The following is a 16,179-nucleotide window of genomic DNA, read 5'->3' as shown; positions in this document are numbered from 1 at the left end:
ATGACAACAACGTGCATTAAACAATATCTATCTTTAGTAGAATAACCCAGAGTACCTGAACTTTGAATTACCTTATTTGTTCTAGAAGCAGTGTAAAATGTGTGCAATACAGGGTGTCTCAATAAAAAAACCACTATTCGTCTTTGATCTTTTTTTCTCAGATGATCATAATTTGTACTTATTAATAAAGTGTTTGTTTTTAATTCTTTTTGAAAATGTTTTTACGGAGTCCTATCTATACGGAGTATCTATCAATAACAATAGACGCATGCGCTGATGATGCGCAGTGATTAGCATTCCGAATACAGATCATCGATTGATATCTGAATCCGTGGAAAGGTATGAGTGTAAAATTCTTCAAGAACGGTGTGGTCAATTTTCAAAATTCAAAAAGTATGTGATAGCTGATTTACTCTTCAACCACACCAGTAATTTAGTTATGTTTAGTTGTGGCGTTACCCAAATTGTTTCCGACAGTTTACGACAGGAATAAGAATAAGGTCCTCATTTTGCAAAGGTTTCTCACTTCTTTCACCCCCACGCGTTATTTATACTAGAAGTATATATAATTGAATACCTGAGTGGAAGAAGGGCCCAACTCCAATTTTTTACAAAAATGAGTTAGACCCAGCATTTTATTGCCAGCAGACTGATCTTCCTTGTGTGTGAAAGATGAGCCAAAATCCACTCTCTAAATAGTCTTCCATATACACTTAATCATGGTTTTTATGGAAGAAAGGCCCAACTCCATGGAGTTGGGCCCTTCTTCCACAAAAAATAGGGATCAAGAGGAAATTTGTCCATCTATGAAGACTGGTTTTCACTACAATAAATTTTCTTGCTAACATATTACATGAGTTCTACTTGTGCAATTAATGGTGATTACCTAATTTCTGTAGCTATTTATAACACAGAACTGGCACTTGCAGTATGTTAGTGGAAGAAGGGCCCAACTCCAGCTCGTATTAAGACCTGTACCGTTGCCATGGAAACGTCATATATAATTTCGAATGTATGTACTTTTGTATGTTCATGTATTAAAGGTCCCCTGAAGATGAAAACATTCTGTCTATAAAACTTTTCCAAATATTAAGTTTTTTCTTAATATCTCAAAAACAGTTTTGATGGAGTTGGGCCCTTCTTCCACTCAGGTATTCAATTGTGAACCGTGACGTGTTCATATTCAAATGTATATAAATTGGAAATAAATTTATTTTGTGCTGCGGTGCATGATGGAAAAGTGAAATACAAACAATCTGGAAAATTGCCCAAGATTTGCCGATTTGTGCCCAAAATTTTCAGAGATTTTCGTTTCTTGCGCGGCAACCGTGACAACGGGAGAAAATAATTAGTAGAGGCCAGATTTCAAGTTCACTTCATAGTCACCCGGGCACCCAGTGCGCTGACAATCGTGTCAAGGACGTACGCACTTACACTTGACACTTGTTAACAATAAAGTATTTTTTTTATACTTTTTGATCGTCATTTACTAGTCTTGATACCACAAAATAATGTGTTGAGAGTTGAAGTGAGTAACGAATGAACCGCGAACTGATACCAAGACAGTGCATGCATATTGGCTTATAATACATGTACCCGCTGCAATTATTGCGATTGGAACATGTTAGGCATTGGATTTACAGGTAAATAATAATAATAATAATAATAATAATAATAACAAATGAATAATAAAAATAATAATAGTAATAATAATAATAATGATAATAATAATAATAGTAGCTTTTTTTTCTTAATTTCTTAATTATTTCGGCTGATTGATCGATTTTATATGTTTTCTTAATTTGAACCAAATAAATATTATACACATTGTCTTTTTTAGAGTATAGCATTATTAAATGTATAGGCTACTTTCTATGTAAACTTTGAGATTCCATCACTTTGGCACAATCACTGCCTTTTTAAAAGTTATTTTGTTTAATGTAACTTGATTAAAATAAGTTTTCTTGACCGGGCTAGGCTCCTTACTACCAAACAACGCCTCCAACAACGCCTTCTTATGGCAAATAATGACAGTTCAAAGTTCAATTCTTTTGCTGTTTACATGAGTCTATGGGTATAAACGAATTTGTACCTTGTTCAATAAATGGCTCTGGCACAAAACCTTATAGAGTTATACTTATTGGTCAAAACAAAACTAAAATGCCGTCATTAAACCCCAATGCAGCGGCTCTAGCAGTGGGAATACCAGCAGCCGTCGCAGGATTTCTACGAATGAAGTACGGGCCTACGATATGGCAGGATTTGGTCAAGCTAAAAGCAGGTATCGCCGTGCAAAAAGAAGTAGCCAAACTAATAGCAAATGGTACAACGATAGTGGATATATTTGAATCTCATGTGAAGAATCACCCAGACAAGCCTTTCATATTATTCGAAGATTCATCTTATAGTTACCAGGATGTTGACCGTGAAGCAAACCAAATGGTAGGGAACTAAAATTAAACTATGCATACAATCTCGGGCATACAATACATGCTGCAATGCAATGCATTTATAGTAAAGTAAATTCCGTATGTAAATATGCCTAATAGTTACGACGTACAGTATGTTGAGCCAATTTTAATTTAAGGTTAGCAACTATTTTAAACTAATGCGATTTGGTAGTTCACAGCATCTTGCGAAAGGTAATGAGCTTTGGCATTGATCATTTCATAGCGAGTGTGTAGAAGAATTACAATATCACAGATATACTCCTATATTTTTTTTTTTAAATCGTAATCATAAAGAATAAATTAAGTCATGACAACTTGTTGTTGAGTGCTGAATCCAGGTACGGTACTACGGTAGGCCCTACCTGGCTGAATCCTGAGACCATCACCTCGTAAAGTATGAAAGCGCGCCGCCGTAGCTTAATTCCATGATCTTGATCCTATATCGATATACATCGATCACTTATCGGATTAAGTATTGGACACAATAGATGAAGTATTTGATTGACAAGGTTACCCCTGCGTCCCCTAGCCGCTTGTCTCCTATAGGTCCTGTGGTTCTTTAGTTATGTTTTAAAGAGGGCTGAAATACCAACGCGAAATTTCAAAGAGTACATGCAGTGGTACACAGTTGCAAATTTAAACGACTTTGAAACAGGAGATAAAGATTTCCAGATATAAATCGTAGTATTAAATTAAACATGTTACGTATTCTATAGAAAATTCACTTGAGAATTATTGTCCCTTTTAATAAATTAATAACAAGCATAGTCTGAATTTCACTGCACAATCTAGAAACTTTACTGTCCATTGTTACCATTTGTATAAGCTTGTATAAAACGAGTACTTGAGTTCACCATATGTCAGGTCCATTGACCCGTGTGTATTTGTATAAAGAAGTTTACACTAGACCTGTTCAATTTTATTTAATGGGATGAAATTACATCGAATTTAAGGGATCTGGAATTAGCGTTTTGAGCGTTTCGACAGTATTTTTTGTGGGACATGAGAGCACATCAGACATATCGAATTGCATTCTGAATATCAAGAATGTAATGTCTTTCTGATATCAAATAATTTTCATTTTTTGAAATTCACGATATATATAATACAAATTTTATGACAAATTATTAAAATTTGATATTTTTCACATTTTATATAACAATCCTTGAAGTAAATTTTATAAATCTAATGACATATTCTTAAAGTGTATGTAGCTGGGAGGAAAAGCCGACTATCAATTGAAAATTTTAACCTTTCTAAGATATGGATTTTTTCCCCCAAAGACCTATTTTTTTGGTGTTTTGGGAAAAAATCCATATCTTCAATACGAAAGGTCAAATTTTTCAATTGATCGTCGGCTTTTCATCCCACCTACATACACACTAAGTATAAATCATCAGATTTATCAAGTTTACTTCGAGTACTGTTAAATATCAAAAATATCAATTTTTAATCATTTACCATAAAATGGGTATTACATTGTGAATTCCAATTAATATCTACATTTATTTATTTATTTATTTATAATGTTAAATTACTTTTATTGTGCAATCGATCAAATATCGATGGGTGTACTGTATTCTCAGTAATTGGGTGCATTTGGGCAAAAATGTCAATAAAAGCTGCAAATTAGGGCAAATTTTGGTGCTTTTTGTGCAAAAATTGGTGGCTAGCATTTAAAAAAAACCCAGAAAAATGAGGTATAGAGAAAGTCAGCATCCGAAAGTGCAGCGCACATCCCCAAATTTCTTCCAAAATGTCAGTTAACTGATTACGATTTTGCATTCGCGAGTTATGATTATGTGTACACTGCACTGCCTCATAGGCCACTGTTGTAATTTCGTTCTGGTGTACCAGAACTTAATTCAAATTTGACGATATTTTTGCTAAACGAAATGATCTGCAAGAAATGTTTTGTACACAAACATTAGGGCCTATGTAGCTTCACAAAAATATTTGAAATTTGGGCAAAAATCAGGTTTTTTATGATTTTTTTTAAATTGAGCATTTTATGACCATTTTTTGTTTCGAATTTCTCAAAATTGGTAATAATTAAAAAAAACAAAAAACAAAACCGGGTCCTAGATATTTTATCTAGTTTTTAAAAATTAATAAAAAACAAATTGCCCAAGAACTTTTCTGTTACATTGTCCGAAAAAAATTGGGCCCAAAAACCGTTTTCTCCAAAAATGAGCATTTTTTGCCCAAATTTGACCTCACAGATGAATTCATCAAAGTCATTGCCATTCTAAAATGTATACTTTTATATTCTTTAGACCAACAATGTAGCAGTTTCGAGGCCCGAATTTCCCATAATTCCAAGTTTAAGACCATCCTTAAGTGAACTGGAATGAGCGTTTTGACAGCATTTTTTGTGGGACATGAGAGCACATCAGACCTGTCGAATTGCATTCTGAATACGAAGAATGTCTTTCTGATATCAAATAATTTTCATTTTATGAAATTCACGATATAATACAAATTTTATGACAAATGATTAAAATTTGATATTTTTCACATTTTGGAGATATAACAGTCCTCGAAGTAAATTTTAAAATTTAATGATATAGTCTTAAAGTGTATGTAGCTGGGAGGAAAAAGCCGACGATCAATTGAAAATGTTGACCTTTCATATTGAAGATATGGATTTTTTTCCCCAAAAGACCTAATTTTTTGGGTGTTTTGGGAAAAAATCCATATCTTCAATACGAAAGGTCAAAATTTTCAATTGATCGTCGGCTTTTCATCCCATCTACATACACTTTAGGTAGAAATCATCAGATTTATAAAGTTTACTTCGAGTACTGTTAAATATCAAAAATATCAATTTTTAACGATTTGCCATAAAATGTGTATTACATTGCGAAAAAACAAACAAAATTATTTGATATCAGAAGGCCATTCTTCGTATTCAGAATGCAATTCGATATGTCTGATGTGCTCTAATGTCCCACAATAAATACTGTCCAAACGTTCAGAATACGAAGAATGTCCCTTCCCTTAAGTGACCAAAATAAGAAAACTACAAATTGGATTGAGGTCAAGTCATGTTAAACTACAACTTACGAACCATAATGTCAAAAATGTGTTCATATTTAACATTCATTGACGCTCCTGGAACGACACAGGTCAATTATTTTATTTTACACATTGAACTTGAATTTCTTTTATTTTCAAAACGTAATACGTCAAAAGGCAAACGAAAAATGATGGAGAAGATTGGCTTAAGACCAAAAAAACTAGATACAGGGTGAGTCAAAAAAAGTGCAATAGAGAAAAGAATCCATTTTTATTTAAGAACCGATTGGAACCTTTTAGGTTTTAAAACATTTTATAAATGATATATCCATTAGTGACCTTGTGTGAAAAAACCAAGGAATGAACATGTACCGTTTTGTTTTTATGACACATTATATAGCGATACCCAATTTTAATATTTGTCCAAGAAACATCTAAAATTTGAATGTCAGCCCACTCTGTGTAAGGTAGATTTGGAACAACTGCTATTTTCTTAACCTCATTGGCATTGAAATAAAAGGGAGCACCGAAATTGTTATTTTCCTTGGTCTTGTTTAAGGAAAAGAAACATTACTTGTTGTTATTTTTCATTTTACCTTTACTTTAAAGATGTTTATTCTCTATCAAAAATATACACATTTGTAGGCGGTTTTTTTAAATGTCGAAATGAAATGCGCGCAAATTGGAGTGAATTATAAAATATCCAGTAAGTTGGATATATTGGGATTAAAAAAACTGGAGTTGAAGTCGAGTGAGGTATGAAGGACTTCAAGTAATGTTAGTTTGTTTGTTTTAACAGAAATAAGAAATAAAAAAAACGCAAAAATCAACCTTATTTAAGTTAAAGTCAGTTTCAGAGCTGGTGCCTTTATCGTGCATTGTGTGCTCTCATTCAAAATACATGGTACCTCGTGGACAAATAATGAAATTGGGTATCGTAGCAAAAGGACTCATAAAAATTAAACGGTAGATGTGATTGACTTTATTTTTTCACAACGGATGCGTATTGAGTGTGGCATTTATATAAACTTTCAATAATTGGAAAGTTCAACGTGATTCTTACATAAATATCGATTCTTTGCTCTATTGCACATTTTTTGACTCACCCTGTATATACATCATTAGGCGTATTTAAAAAACAAACACAATGATTCTTCTTCATTTAGGTGAGATTTATCCAACACAGCGGCGCAGTTACGTGTCCAGAAACGGCGGCAATCTTTATGTACAACGAACCAGCATATGTAATGACATGGCTTGCATTGTGCAAACTTGGTGTGAAAACTGCCTTGCTGAACTACAATCTGCGGGCAAAATCACTATTGCACTGTATTGAAACTTGTGATTCGAAGGCTGTTATTTGCAGGAAAGGTAAGTGCTTTATTTACAAGAAATGAGAGAGAATAGAGAGAGAGAGAGTCTATAGTAAGAGGGGATAGAGGGAAAGCTAATAAAGGGAGCTAAGGGCACATTGGTGGAATTAATTTAGATTACGGTCCTGGTTATAAACCATTTTTAAAGTGTGAGGGGGCATGTTTTATAAGGTTCTTGAAACGTAACAAACTAAATAGTTTAACTCTTCTCTCTTTGATATTGCAGATCCAGAGTTACTAGACGCCCTAATGGAAATAATGCCTGACTTGAAAGCCTTAGGTGTAACCGTATGGATTCATGGACGAGGAGACGATGCCCTACCAGCAAGTGTATCACACTTTGAACCAGCCATGTTTTCTGGGGATCCTGTTCGCGCGAGATACGTAGTGGATTAACAATTAATGATGTGTGTTGCTACATATTCACGTCTGGAACAACGGGTAAGTAAATGCTTAGTAACTTTGGGAAGTTGTCATATAACATCTTCTATCCAGTGATACCACTCAAGTACAATCTTTCAGACATAATATCGCTATGACGTCATAATATGCACGCGCCCTCGGAACTTGAAATTGGGAAACTCTGGCTATATTGTACAAAAGTATAGGCAAACTTGATTTTTGGCTAAAAAAACGATTTGCGCCACATTTTCGACTGGATATTAAAGGAAATGACTATTTCAATCTAACTACCAACATATCTCTTGCGATGATAATTCCACCAGCGAAGTGCTCCTAGCCTCAACAAGCTCCGTTTATGGTCGGTTCTTTGTTTGTTTGTTTTATTTCTTCTTTATTAACATTGGACACTCAATCAGTTGAAACACAATTGTGACGTGTCATGTCAAAAGGAGACACTTTTGGGCAGGTTATGAAAATTGAGTTTTTACATATATTAAATATAGAGATATTTTGCTCTACAACACCGTTTTCCCCAATGAAATCGGACATTCCTAATCGAAGATATTGAGTTCAAAAGTTATGGTATTATAAAATTGGAAATTGAGATATCGGCCTTTAAAAATATTATTGACAATGTTGAGAGTAGGAATTAACTTGAAAAGTGTCTCAAAAACTACAAGATGCCAGTTATATTCCGGTCTGAAACTATCAGACAATATTCTTAGCATTAATAACATCACAAATTCGCAACAAACCCAAATTGTGAAAAATCACCCACCGGCAGATTTTTGGCTATTTCTCCATTTATGATCCTGCCCAAAAGTGTCTCCTTTTGACATGACACGTCACAATTAATCACCTGTTCTTCCTTGATACCCAGGGTCCTACCCCGGGAAAGATGCAGGGTAAACATTTGATCACTAAAATAAGCACAAAGGATGGATCTCCGATTAGGTTATATCCTTTTGTGTAAAAACGAGCGCTATTTTTGTGCCGAATGAAAATCCCTTTCGTAGCACTATAGGAGTTATTGCAAAAGATTTGTTTTACTATGGAAGATAGATATTTTATCGCTATGTTAGAAAATCACATTCGGAACGACAGAATTTGAGATGTTACATCGAAAACAGAAAAAAAAGACTACTTGTAATATAGTTGATTTTTACTTGATTTTTCAGGTCTTCCTAAGCCGTGCAATGTCCATAACTGGAGAGTACTCAAAGTAATGTACATCCAGTTGTCTTTGGTTGGACCCGATGACATTGTGTATGTCTGTCTACCTCTTTATCACAGTGCAGGCTTGGCTGTTGGAGTTATGAATATACTCAGACCAGGTAAGTTATAATAATCGGATGGGTGCTTCTAAAAACTGAGAAGTGAATATGATGAAGACTAAAAAATAATTTGTTGATAGGTCACCTACTATTAAAAATGAAATCGGCAATCTCTAGCATAGCTTATAGCATATTGATCAATGCAACATTTGATATTTAAAGGTAATTTGTTCATTCGAAATCATCAAAATTCGGATATTTTTTTACACCTTTGTTAGTAGATGTGCTAACATAATCTGCTTGTGGTTAAAAGCCGAAAGCTTTGCAAGGGACGGTTTGTATGTATCTGTTGTTCGTCAGTTTTAGAAACCATGATCATATAATAACCATAACAGTTAGCCGTTATAATCTGGTACGTACATGCTTGATGTTGATTTCTGTTGTGGAACTTGGAATTCCCCCTGGGCAAGGAACTAACTGCTACCTTCTTGGTCTACCCGTACGAAACCTGGGGAGCTATATAATCCTGGTTGCGAATACGATGGTTACATGTAGGACGATTAGGATTCTTATAAGGTGTATCTTGGACCACTGTGGTCAGCGAATTCCTTTTAAGTGTGATGATGATTTTTTATTTTTTTATATTGTTTGTAAATACAAAATACAGGTGGAACTGTAGCCCTAAGTAAACAATTCTCTGCTCGTAAGTTTTGGGACGAAGTGAGAAAATTTCGAGCCACAGAGATTCAATATATTGGAGAAACTGCCAGATACCTTTTGGCACAGCCACCGGTAAGTGTATGGTCAGTGAATTGGGCTATTCCAGATGTATTCCGCACCCCCCTATGGAAGTCATTTAAAACAAATACAATTCCAGCTGGAATTGAGATGTTTCTAGAATTCCAGCAGTCATTTTTAACAAAGATTCCGGCTGGAGGGTATGGAAGACATTGAGATTAGGTGAAATTCCGGCTGCTAAAATAAACGAAAAAACAAAAGTGGGGATTGTGAAAGGCCATGATGTGCCTATGGAAGACATTCACATTTCTTAATATTCCGGCTGGAAAATGCTCCAATTCCAGCAGAATCTTCACTTATGATCACCATCTCGATTAACCTATGAAAGACATTTACTTGAATTCTGGCTGGAAACAAGAAATGTTCTAATTCCAGCTGGAACCCTATGGAAGACTTTGACATTTACGTGAATTCCGGCTGGCCATATTAGACATTATTACCACAATTCCGGCAGTGTCTTCCATGGGTTTTTCCTGACATGTGAATTCCGGCTGTCAATTTAGCGCCGAATTCCGGGAGTGTCTTCCATATGGGTGGGGTCCGGAATACATCTGGAATAGCCCATTCCTATAGGTGCAATGATGATTGTTTTGTCTAAGCATCGCAATAACCACCATGCTTTTTTAATTTCATTTTTTAAATACAATATTCAGGTGGAACTGTAGCCCCGAGTAAACATTTCTCTGCTCATTAGTTTTGGCCCGTAGCTTTGGATGAAGTGATAAAATGGCTGCCAGTTATACATCACAGCAATTGTCGTCATTTTACTAAACGTTGCGAAAAGATGCGAACTGAACATATTGGCAAAGATGTTGATTTGTCTGAATTGATACTAAATAAACCAGTGAAATTATACTGTCTCCAGGTGTAACGTAGATACGATATTGTAATAACGAATCTAACTCTAATCCGAGTTCGATCGCATAAACCTATAAGAACTGTGCCTGACATCCTACATTTTCGAAGAATATTTGCAAGGTTAAAATAATAACTTGCAATGGATCATCATATCACTCTATAGTTCGTTCGGATCCCGGTTGTTGCTTTTTTCGAAGAAACTCCCTTGAAGTCCCTTCATATTTGTTTGGTTCCCAGTTGATTTTTACAGAAACTTCGTTAAAGTCCCGTCACATACGTTTGGTTCCCGTTTTGGTTTTTTTATTAAAAAAACTCTCTTGAAGTCCTTTCACATTAATTTGTCTTTCAGCGTCCCGATGACGGCAAATATGACCACGAGCTGCGCGTTGCAATAGGCAATGGTCTACGTCCTGACATATGGGAAGAATTCAAGCGTCGATTTAACATCGGTACTATTGCAGAATTCTTCGGGGCAACAGAAGCCAATGGATTCACTCTCAACTCAGACGGCAAAGTCGGGGCTGTAGGCAGATATACTCCACTGTTCAAGGTTAGTTTTAAATGAACCCCTTTATCTGACAGGGATAAACCAATCACAAGACTAAATTTTGAATTTGAATTTTTAGTTACGGTCCCGCACAGAGTGTCTAATCACAATTAAATAGCCCGCGACATTCGGGCGACATTAACGCGATGAGAGGAAACCAGCAGCTAATGTGCGCGTATCATAAGCATCCTATAATATACAGATACAGATCAACACTGCCCTGATCAGATTGCTGAGTTTAATTATAGGGTAAAACCGGGCAATGGTGGCCAATACATTTCGTTTTCAAGGGAATTACTACCTAGCCCTATATGGTCATGAGGGCAAACTGACCACTGCGTAGTAACAAAAGCCGAATAATTTCCGCCTTGTATAAGCCAAACAAACTTTAGTCATGATAGCGGCTATGCACTCAAAACAATTTCACTGTATAAACTGTGTGGTATTCTCTTCTCTATGTATCAGTCATTGCTTGATTTGTATGACTTCATCCGATGCGATCCCGATACAGCTGAGCCAATTCGAGATAAGAATGGACTGTGCATATTAGTACCACCAGGTAAGTAGGTTATAGGATTAGTAACTAAAGATGAGTACTGCATAGACTTCATCATACAACCGCCCCCAAATACACGCACCCCATCACAGACAGACAGATAGACCCACAAACCCCGGGCCACAAAAATATATACGAACTTACATATTATTGCAAAATATGTGACCCCACAGCCTGCATCCAACTCCACCCGACCTGTGAGTCACGCATAAGCTACAATATATCTCTTCCTCTGTCTCCTATATGGTTACGTACGACCGTAATTAAAAGTGATATAAAAGTTTAGTTTGAGGCATATTCACAGTGAGGCATATTGCTTAAAAGGGTAAGGCAACATTACACGCATATTATATATACGTAACCAACATAATAAAACTGAAACAACTACACGAGAATTGCACAAAATCAAATGATCAGTATTTTAACACTTCAACAAAAGTTCGGCAAATTTATTCCCTTTACACTGACACCACATTTGAAACAATCACATTTTTCACAGCTGAGTGCACGTATTGTGAATGCAGTGGGGTCTCAAACAGAATGTGCCAACTTGACCATTCTGTGCTCAAACAACTCTACTCACTAAAACGAATATGCATATGTATATGCATATGCAGCCACAACAGCATGGCACCTCCTCCTCATGCTGCTCACCACCACCCTAGCCACACGTTGCAACGTGTGGCTAGGGCGTTGCTGTGGGAACTTATCGGGTCGAGGTCTGGATTGATGGCAGACCATTCCATTCCCTCTACTCTCATATTCTGTAGGTAGTTATTGATTACCCTGGATCTGTATACATTAGAGGCGAGCGTTGTCATCTTGGAAGATTATATTAGGTCCAAGATTACGAGTGAATTGCAGCTTGCTGTACAGAATAATGGTCAATTTGGCACATTCTGGTGGAGACCTCACTACATTCACAGAACGTGTACTCAGCCGTGAAAATGGTAATTGTTTTAAATGTGGTGTCATTGTAAAGATGAATAAATGAGCTGTCCATTGTTATGTAACATGACATGAGCATGTCACAAATAATCTGAGATATTGATGCTTGAAAAAAACTTTGGTTGAGTAGTTTATATATTCATTTATACATTATTCTCTACCAGATAAAAAGAAAGAAAGAAAGAAAGAAAGAAAGAAAGAAAGAAAAAAAAAAGAAAGAAAGAAAGAAAGAAAGAAAGAAAGAAAGAAAAAGAAAGAAAGAAAGAAAGAAAGAAAGAAAGAAAAAGAAAGAAAGAAAGAAAGAAAGAAAGAAAGAAAGAAAGAAAGAAAGAAAGAAAGAAAGAAAGAAAGAAAGAAAGAAAGAAAGAAAGAAAGAAAGAAAGAAAGAAAGAAAGAAAGAAAGAAAAAGAAAGAACGAACAATCTTTGAAGGAAAACCGCGGTTTATTAAAATTATTCAATAATTAATCATGATTGGTAGTGAATTGACACTTTAGAAATGTTATAACCATGCACCGTGTCGATATGTGTTTTGCTGTGCAGAAGAGCCAGGGCTTATGGTATTCAAGATCACCGAATCAGCTCCTCTGACAGGCTACAAAGCATCAGACGAAGTCAATGCGAAGAAAGTCCTCCGCGATGTCAAGAAAAAAGGAGATGTATACTTTAACAGCGGAGATCTGTTGACTTACGATAAGGACGGATACTTGTATTTTGTGGATAGGCTTGGAGATACATTCAGGTAAACTGTCAACGTAGTTTGGTTAGGGATGAAATCAAAACTAGCGCGGTAGTTGGTCGGCCGGAACCGGCTGTCAACGGCCGGTCGAGTTTTGATTTCATCCCTAAGAAATTCTTTTGAATTGGACATAAATTAGAGCGTTTGAACTTTTGAAGCTGTACCATTATAATGCATAATCCAAGAACGGAGCGGCCAATGGTCAAAATGCGAAAAGTATATGATAGCTGTTTTTTTCCTTAACAACACGGGCATTATAATATCCAAAAGCACCATTATATGCACCATTTAACGCTGTCAATTTATTATAGGTGGAAAGGAGAGAACGTAGCGACGACGGAAGTAGCTGAAGTCCTCAACAAATTCCCAGGGATTCAAGAAGCCAATGTGTATGGTGTCAAAATACCTGGTTAGTATATGTATAGTATTAGATGGTTAAATGTTTGCATGTGTAAAATCATTAAGTTGTACAGGGTGTTTATGTAAGATTGGTACAGGGACTTGTTTTGTTCTGTTGTTTACTTGCAAGATAAATATCCAAATTGAACCTCAGAAAGAAAAAGTTATTTGGGTTTACTAATAGTATCCTTTTTAAATCATCGAATTTACTTATGTAGATTAGGAACTACACCGACATGCAAAAAAAATCACAATATCAAGTCTGGTAGTTATTGTTGTCCTAAGGCTCGCTGCCTCGCTAGTTCTTAAGGTCTCTTTTTCGAAAGTGCGCTAGTACCATGAGTAGACCCTATCCTTAAGTTTCGGACAAGCGATCCTTTTTCTTTCTCGGACTAGTGAAACCTTGTTTAAGACTAGTGAACCTTATTCTCGGACTAATTATGGTTATGAGGTCAGTCCCGACCAAATTTATCACATTCGGGGAAATTCTCAATATTAAAGTTTCTTTGAATATCCGCATAACAGAATATGATATATTATTCCATCGCAGGAAACATGGATGGACGTGCCGGCATGGCTGCCATAGTTCTACACCACACATCCAAGGGAGTCATCGATATGAAAGAGTTGTACCAGTATGTCACCAGAAACCTTCCAAGTTACGCTTGTCCGAAATTCATACGTCTCATGCCAGAGATGCACATTACAGGGACTTTCAAACACAAGAAAACAGATTTGGTGAAGCAAGGTTTTGATCCGAATCTGACGTCGGATCCTCTGTATTTTATGGAAAGAGAACAGGAAACATACGTTCCGTTGGATTCACAGGTTTTGCAAAAAGTTGTTGCTGGAAAAGCAAAATTGTAAGATTATCTTGGTTCAGAAACTCGGCTATTAATTTGCTTTTGAGTTGTCAATCTGGTCCAAAATGTGCTTCCTAGCGGAACAACCGTCAAATGGATATTATGAACGAACGAACAAACAAAATGAACACTAGATCAAACAAACAAACACACCGTAGCCTGAATTTGCAACCAAAATGAACTGAATAGACCCTATTAATTTCCTTTCCATATTTTGCACAAATCTGCACCTAACATTTATGTAAAACAGCCCGCGGCACTTAGACGCATCAACATCTCGCACTCTCCAAACATCACAGCTCATCAGTGAATTGATTAAGGGAAATGAATGAGAATGTATACCTTAAAACCTCGTCTATAAGCATATAGAGTGTTTTTGATGAACGCTAAATTAATATGATACATGCGTGATGCGTAAATATGACAATACAATAGATTGGTCTTACAATAAAACTTGTTTGTATATGCTTATTTGTTCAAATTCCATAATGGCACCTGGATTAATTTAGCTTTTATCAGAAGCACTCTATGCTTGTAGACGAGGTTTTACGGTATACTACGGTGAAAAGAAAAATCTAGAACTATCGAAAGCAATTACGGCCACGTTTCACTTCTATTGACTGATTTGTCTCCATGGCTTAAGTAAGGACGTGATGGAAGTTTGAAAGATCAATCTGTGTGTGGAAGACAGCCACCGTGAAGTTTTATATAGGATTGAATGTTTGGGAAAAACAACATAACATAATTACGATTCCCTGGGAGTTTGCTGAGCACAAACTGTAATTATTCTATATCAGTCACGGTATACGAAGTATGGAAATGTGCATTGCTTTTTAAAAGGAGTCATTGCTCCTTAAAATGAGTCATTGTTTTAAAAGTTCTGGTGTGATTGAAATTACCTTTGGTATAATGAAATTCATGTAATATACGTTTTTATACAATCTAAATATCATGTTTTTCTAAAGCTGTCAAAACGACGGCACGATTTAAGGGTTCGGTTAATTTCTTATCATACATTGCAGATTGCAGCTATACCTACTTCAAATACACTTTATCGTCAACACTTTGTACAATATAATAATAATAATAATATTAAAGTTGAATGGTGCACGTGGTTTGATCGCCGATAACATCATTGCTAACTGTCACAATTGCGCTTTGTTCGATGGTTTTCATCGTGTCTGTGGTAGAGGTTCGCTCCATCATAACTCTAGACTACCTCGTAGTCCACTTGCCCATTGTGCATACTGGATATTGTATTTAAGCTTAAAACTCTGATTTAATTAATGTGTGCACAATTGATAGATTTTCACATCTGATCAGTCACCCTACTCCCTCTGTTTGTTAGCTTCCCGAAATTTCGGGGTTCGCTATCAATAAACTGGTAGATTCCAAAATCAGAATTGTTCAGTATTAAAGTGAGCCGTTATAATTATGCAAGATAATGTTGCATTCAATTACTTTTATTGTCACTAATCGTCTGATATTTTTAACTCTTTATGACCATTTTACTATTGAATACTTTAATTTTAATAAACATCAGTATAATTTTGAGTTCAACGAAATGGGTTCATCATGACTAATAATAACATATTTTAAACTAGAGCGGTTCTCGGGTTGCGCGGTTTTCGGCATACGCGGTTGGTGTGTAAGGTTGTTGGGTGATGGTATGGTAGTGGTTGTGTTTAAATGTGAGTTTCTTTTCAGAACCCTGTATGGGCGAAGCCTGGATGGTGGATGGGGAGTGTGGGGTGATTAAAGAAGGAAATAATATGGAAATGTAATAGGCCGCACAGCTGTGTAATGTTTATGTTTTACAAGATGCCCAGAGCACGGGTTGGGATATGGGATATCCCCTCGTGGTGCACAGTGTCTTCGACCCTATATCTTCATGGCAGGAATCGCCATGGTAGGTTAAATCCACAGCCACGATTAGCCATTTGGTTCAAACCTTT

The 16,179-nt window shown here is 36.0% G+C and overlaps 1 protein-coding gene across 1 annotated transcript; it reads left to right on the top strand.

The window, feature by feature from the left end:
• The first annotated feature begins 2,051 nt into the window (after window positions 1-2,051).
• On the top strand, window positions 2,052-14,643 carry LOC140169799 (long-chain fatty acid transport protein 2-like). The gene is made up of 10 exons (XM_072193101.1): window positions 2,052-2,442; window positions 6,635-6,839; window positions 7,068-7,282; window positions 8,422-8,577; window positions 9,185-9,309; window positions 10,523-10,723; window positions 11,186-11,279; window positions 12,767-12,965; window positions 13,274-13,371; window positions 13,912-14,643. Exons 4-10 carry the CDS (start codon window positions 8,469-8,471, stop codon window positions 14,226-14,228), a joined length of 1,143 nt encoding a protein of 380 aa, XP_072049202.1. The 5' UTR covers window positions 2,052-2,442; window positions 6,635-6,839; window positions 7,068-7,282; window positions 8,422-8,468; the 3' UTR covers window positions 14,229-14,643.
• Window positions 14,644-16,179: the final 1,536 nt, after the last annotated feature.

This window comes from Amphiura filiformis, chromosome 14, assembly GCF_039555335.1.
Source record: "Amphiura filiformis chromosome 14, Afil_fr2py, whole genome shotgun sequence".
Classification (NCBI taxonomy): Eukaryota; Metazoa; Echinodermata; class Ophiuroidea; order Amphilepidida; family Amphiuridae; genus Amphiura; species Amphiura filiformis.
This window is presented reverse-complemented; position numbering and strand designations above follow the sequence as displayed.